General features: G+C 43.0%; 1 protein-coding gene across 8 annotated transcripts in view; it reads right to left on the bottom strand.

The window, feature by feature from the left end:
- Positions 1-471: 471 nt before the first annotated feature.
- myh14 (myosin, heavy chain 14, non-muscle) overlaps positions 472-6000 on the bottom strand; it is a 30092-nt gene continuing 24563 nt past the window's right edge. For 6 of the 8 annotated variants that reach the window (XM_026185952.1, XM_026185957.1, XM_026185953.1 and 3 more), the window contains 12 exons: positions 5832-5945; positions 5650-5748; positions 5350-5562; positions 5092-5253; positions 4881-5009; positions 4683-4771; positions 4469-4592; positions 4186-4394; positions 2859-2967; positions 2166-2338; positions 1964-1987; positions 472-1582 (listed from right to left, as the gene is read on the bottom strand). In XM_026185952.1, coding sequence (XP_026041737.1) covers positions 1393-1582; positions 1964-1987; positions 2166-2338; positions 2859-2967; positions 4186-4394; positions 4469-4592; positions 4683-4771; positions 4881-5009; positions 5092-5253; positions 5350-5562; positions 5650-5748; positions 5832-5945 — 1635 coding nt within the window. In that variant the 3' untranslated portion in view covers positions 472-1392. Of the gene's footprint in view, positions 1583-1959; positions 1988-2165; positions 2339-2858; positions 2968-4185; positions 4395-4468; positions 4593-4682; positions 4772-4880; positions 5010-5091; positions 5254-5349; positions 5563-5649; positions 5749-5831; positions 5946-6000 lie in introns of all 8 variants that reach the window. The other 2 variants (XM_026185959.1, XM_026185954.1) reach the window with 2 other exon arrangements.

The following is a 6000-nucleotide window of genomic DNA, read 5'->3' as shown; positions in this document are numbered from 1 at the left end:
GTACGCCCACCGTTTGGTTAAACAGAAAAGCTTTGTTTGATTAATAATTTACACAGTAAACCAGTAAAATCAACCTTACAGTGTACAAGATGCTTGTCAAAATAAAATGTAACGCCTTTATCGTTCTAAAACAAGAAAATAAGACCCATTCTGACCATTTGTTCTGCTTTGGATAAAAATATGAATGAATACAGTCCTCCACAAGTCATTTCCAGTTATGTTGCCATTGAAGAGAATCCATAAACGTGTACTTCTTCTTCTTTCCCCTTTTCCTTTTTATTTTTAAAACCAGCAATAATGTTAACCAGAGAGGTCTTCCATGCAAATTCACATCTGCAACCCGATGCTGAGATGCTGACAGAAACAAGTCTTAGCTGTCCTTTAAAGTAACCCGGTTCAGCCTGACATCAGAGCCAGCATGAAGAGGAATTTTCAGACTAACATGCCCCCCCCCCCCCCCCCCCCCCCACACACACACACACACACAAGACAGAAAACAAGCAGTGATCAATAACTTAAGTTGGTATTTGATATAAATTATACAAATTCAAAATTTCTGATGCAATATGTTAAGACTTTAAGATAAAGAAACTATCTAATACTATCTACTGCGTGGTCTAACAACGTACTGTTTCTAATCTATAGAAAAGAGTTTATCGTCTAAAGCAGCGAGTCTGTCTGCATGTCGGCTGCTTTCAGCTCTTTGTGTCACTGTAATTGTGACAGGTGATATGAAAACGATGTAATGCATCCCGGTTTCTTATTATTATCTGTTAGGCCAACTTAGAAAATGTGCAGCACTGTGTTTAGATGACAATTTTCTTTCTTTTTGCCAAATTCTTCCAAGTTTAAAAAGTTAACTCACACTCATATCGAAGGCGAATTCTCCGCTCCATGTGTGTACTTGACTGCTCGTGTAACATGAATACAGATTGTCATCTTCCAGCAGCCCTGATCTGTGTATTCAATCCACATCAAATGTTTGTAAATAAATCCAAATGTAAAAGTTTTTTACTGCTTAGTGAGCAGATGTAGTTTAGTTTATGAGAAGTGCATTACAGAGGTGGTAATGTAGAAACTTCAAGTCTTTGTTGTTTTATAAAATAAAATCAATTCCAGTTGACGCTTTGTAAAATTTCCTTTTTTTTTTAAAACACATTTTCTGTACTTGTTGAGAAAAAAATGAGGCAAAATCTTAAAGAGCATCGCTATATCAGGGAGGATGCTTTACAACTAACTGCCTGATATTTATCCTACATGGCATTTAATTTAAAACTAGTGTAGCTATGTGCTGTGTGCCTGCCTCTGCATCACCGCGAGCAGTCGAGGCTCTGAGGCTGATGCTTGTGTGTGCGTGTGCGTTGTTTGTGTAGCTAAGCAGATGTGTGCCTGTCACTCTGCGTTGTTGACACTGTAGGGCGGCGGAGGGTCCAGGCTGTGTTCTGAGGACGGAGTCGGGGTCCCTGGGACCCCAGAGGAGGGGGTGGGTGAGGCAGGAGGCTCTTCTGAATCGGAGTTCTCTAATGAAAGGTCATCAACCAATGCTCTGCGTCCACGCATCGACAGAGGCAGCGCAGCACGTCTGGACAAAAAGGAAGCGGGAGTTAAAAAATGTGTTTTTATTATTATTCAGTTACTTAACTGTTTAGTTTATGAGATTCCAAAAAACAGGGCTCAGAATTAACGTTTAACATTTTCAGGTTAACTGTTTCCACTCTTTCTAAAAAATGACTAAGAATATTCAAACTTTCCATCCAAATTTCACCAAGAAAGCTATTTTTCCCCCTAAACAGAGAACTGTGTAAATGTGCTAGAGACAAAAATATAAGCAAACTACTCAACTTTGTGTTTGTGTATGGAAAGCTGCAGGCTTTTCATACACAAACACAAAGACAAACATACAAGACAACAGACAAACAAATGAGAACAAGAAATAATAATAATAAAAAAAACAATGACCTACATATCTGGTCTCCATTCGGGGAAGCTGAGTGTCGCAGACAGATGGGTAATGTGTCAGTGTTACGTGGACAAAAATGGACGCAACAAAAGAGCAAAGCAAAAAAAAAAGAACGATGAGAAATTAATGGGGTGTTAACAAAATCAACAGTAAGTGAAGCCACAGATAAATACATGAACCAACACACTCACACACACACACTTACCTGAGCTGGTTGCGGAGGGAGGATATCTCGCGGTTCATGGTCTGGCTGCTGTCAGTGAGTTCCTCCAGCTCCCTCTGCAGCTTCCTCTTCTGGGCACTGGAGCGAGAGTTCTCCTCCTCCACCTCCTCCAGCTGCCTCTTCAGCTGCTTCAGTCGAACCATCGACTTATCCAGCTGCAGGAGAAGAGCAGGGAGGAGGAAGAGGAGGGAAAGGACAGAGCGCAGCAGAGAGGTCGAGTTGACAAGAGATTGCAGGAAAAGAGAGACCAAGAAGAAGGAGCAGGGACAGATATTTAAATGGAGAGATTAGTGTGAGGACAGGAGGACCGATGGGGATCAGGAGTCAGATTAAACCTGGCAGATTATTGCAGATGATGCTTTGGGAGGAGAGTCAGTGTCTCTGCTGTGACTGAGGGATTTATATTTTGTGGTGGAACATGTTCTAACTTCACGATGAACACACAGATGCCAATGCAGGATTAGGATTAGTCTGGACTGAGCTGGATAAATCACTCATTTTAGGATGATTTTTCAACACACTGCCCTCGGACACAATTAAAGCAGCAAGCTTAGCTGACCTGATACCCATTAAATGATTATTTAATGCCCTGTTGTTGACAATGCTATTCTGAGCATACTTAGATAAATGTGACTGACCTGCACGGTGCAGTCAGGGTAATCTTAATTTTCTCACCTGCTCTCTGTACTGGTCTGCATGCCTCCTCTCATCTTCTGCCTGCATCATCACCTCCTTCAGTTTCTTTTCCGTCTTCCGCATCAGTTTGTTGGCAATTGCTCGCTCCCTGAGGGACAAACAGGGTTGTTACAATCAATGATGACTTTTTTTCCCTCGGATGTTTAGTGATTTCTAAATCTGTCCGGCAGTAATTGCTTGGCCTATAACACTGAAAACCCTCATACGCCCCATGCCATGTATTTACAATCACGGCACAGTTCACATGTGTCGTTTTGTTAATAAATGTTGTAAATGTAACCTATTATCATAGGCCACTTTATTAGGTACAATTATTGAACTGCTCCTTTAGACATACACCTACTCAGCCAATCACATGGCAGCAACTGCTAAAGACCAAACTGAAATTTAGAATGGGGAAGAAAGGTGATTTAAGTGTACCAATCTCTTGATGCCTGCTTCCAGCAGGACAACTGGATACTTTCACATTCACATTCATAATTTGATTCAAGTAATCTCAAATAGGTTTTTTGAGATCATTATTCTCTAATTAACACATTTATAAAGGGCCCAATTGGGGCAGGCATAGCTCAGTAGGTAGAGTGGTCGCCCCATGATTGGAAGGTCGGGGGATTTGAATCCACTGAACGGCTACCCCTAAGCAAAGGAGCAGCACACTGCTCCCTGGTGCGCCTGCTTAGTGGCTGCCCACTGCTTCACTGAGTGAATGGGTCAAATGCAGAGAGAGTAATTTCCCCATGGGGATCAATAAAGTGTACATTATTATTATTATTAATATTCAATGTAACTAACAAATTTACTTTAAACTGATAAAGAAACTCTTAGTTTTATGTATGAAACAAGAAGCGGCCTACACCACTGAAAAATTAAACTAAGGCCTGAACCTATTCATGATTTAATACAAAGCTTCTTTCAGCATTTGGTTTTTCTAAAAGAGCCCATAAAGAGATGACTGTTCAGTGTCTCCAGTAAGTCTGTTTTCTTGTAAGTAGATTTTTCACCAACCAAAGTTAGAATCCAGTTCACTATAAATTATAGACGCTCCTTGTTAGCTAGTGGGGGCTAGCATTAGCTGACAACTACCTCTAGTCCAAACAAAAATTAAAAAAATAAAGTAAAGGACAAAATACTAAATTGTGGACTTCAAATGGTAGCTGCAAACCAATGGGTGATTCCAAAGAGTCCTTGTCTATTTTTATGTACAGTTTGTGTTATAAAACAATTTAATTCCTGAATTCTTTTTAGCAGGTTACAGCTTTGTAAACTGGAAGATTTTTGTACTGATGCATGTGTCTGTTTCTCGTACTGTCTCTCTTGTTCCAGCTGCTCCTCCATCGTCTCAATTTTTGCCTCCAGGGCAGCGACACTCATCCTATGTTTGCCCCTTACTGCCCCCTCCATCTCCCCAAGCCGGGCCTTCAGCTCCTTGTTCTGCTTCTCCAGCTGCTCTCGAGCCGCCTCTGCTTTCTGGGCCAGAGTCCTCTCTCCCTGCAGCTGCACAGTCAGAGTCTCCACCTGCAGTTGAAATGTAGCTGTGATGAGTGTGTGCTTCAAAGTGTGTGACCGAGACACTTGTAGAGTGAACATACCTGTAGGGCTGTCTTCCGTAGTCTCTCTGTCAACAGTTCACTGTTAGTCTGCTCTTCTTCCAGCTCTTCTTCCAGCTGATTGACTCGTGCGTCCAACCTCCGCTTCTCTTCGCTCAGCACATTCCTGGACAAAGGCAATCTCAGTAACAACACCACTGGTGCACAAACCCCCCCTCAAATCAACAAAATGCATCAGAGGTAAAGTTAAACTCACTTTCCAGAACTGCTGCTGACCATCTCGTCTGCTATCTCGTCTCTCTCCTGCTGGGCCTGTCGCTTCTGCCTCTCTGATACAGCCAGCTCCTGCACAGAGACGTTCATGCAGACAGAAAAGATTGGTTAAAAATAAATGCAAGATATCTTAATATTTATATTGGATGGGGTTTTTTTGCACAGACATAGACATACATACCTCTGTAAGATGCAGGACCTCTGCTTCCAGTGTTTGGATTTTCTTTTCACTGTCTTTTGATTGGGAGATGACGTCATCTCGAGTCACCTTTGCCTCATCTAGCTCGCGCAGAACCTCCTTCATTTGACCCTGATAAGGATATTTTTAAATTAAGTACACTGACATTTACAGGAAACTGACTTTTTAAATAGGTGTGGGTACCCTGTTTTACCTGCAGCCTTCGAAGCTGCTTCATCGCCTCCTCTTTGCCACGGTTGGCTGTCTCCACCTGGGCCTCAGCTTCCTGCAGTTCTGCTTCCAGCTGCTTCTTGGATGACACAGACTGAGACCGCTGACTCCTCTCCTCCTCCAACTGGATCTCTAACTCCCTTGCCTGGGATCAAAAGAAGAACATAAACAATCTGATTAACTTGGACAAAAAGTACATACCAGAAACACCAGCACTTTCCTTTTTCATTCTCCATCCTACCTGTTTGCTCAGGGCCCTTCTCTTCTCCTCTCCCTTTTCCTCGTTGCTGCTGATCTCCCTTTCAAACTGAGCCTTAAGCGCCTGCAGGGTGACCTCCAGCCTCAGTCTTGAGTTCTCTGCCTCTGACAGCTCCTCCTCCAGCTCCTGCGTCTGAATGCGCAGGTTCTGTGCTTCTGTTTCCAAGGTCCTCCGTGTGCGCTCCAGCTCATGGACCTGACGCACAAGCATTTAAGAAATGGTGACTCACAGAGGACTGAGACAGAAATAATAAAAAAAGAGTCCCAAGGTGTACAGTCTTACATTTTTGCCCACATCGTCCTGCTGGTTCACCAGCTGCTCCATTTCTAGACGGAGCTGCTTGTTGGCTCTCTCTAGCTCTTCTTTTTGGTCCTGAGCCTCCTACGCACAGAAAGACAGACGATTTACCATCACAAACACAGATGTATGAAAAACATTTATGTGCCATCTATCAAATAATTTACCTGCAGGGCTCGGGACAGTGCTAGACATCTTGTTTCCTTCTCTCTGCTGTCTGCTTCTGCTCTGTCCCTCTCTTCTGCAAGCCGAGCACTCACCGCCTTCTCCTCTGCCAGGCACTGGGGGGGTCAAGGAGGTAATGTTACTGCGCATAAAGACATTTGCAGCCTTTGT

The sequence above is a fragment of the Astatotilapia calliptera genome, chromosome 11 (genome assembly GCF_900246225.1).
Source record: "Astatotilapia calliptera chromosome 11, fAstCal1.2, whole genome shotgun sequence".
Classification (NCBI taxonomy): domain Eukaryota; kingdom Metazoa; phylum Chordata; class Actinopteri; order Cichliformes; family Cichlidae; genus Astatotilapia; species Astatotilapia calliptera.
This window is presented reverse-complemented; position numbering and strand designations above follow the sequence as displayed.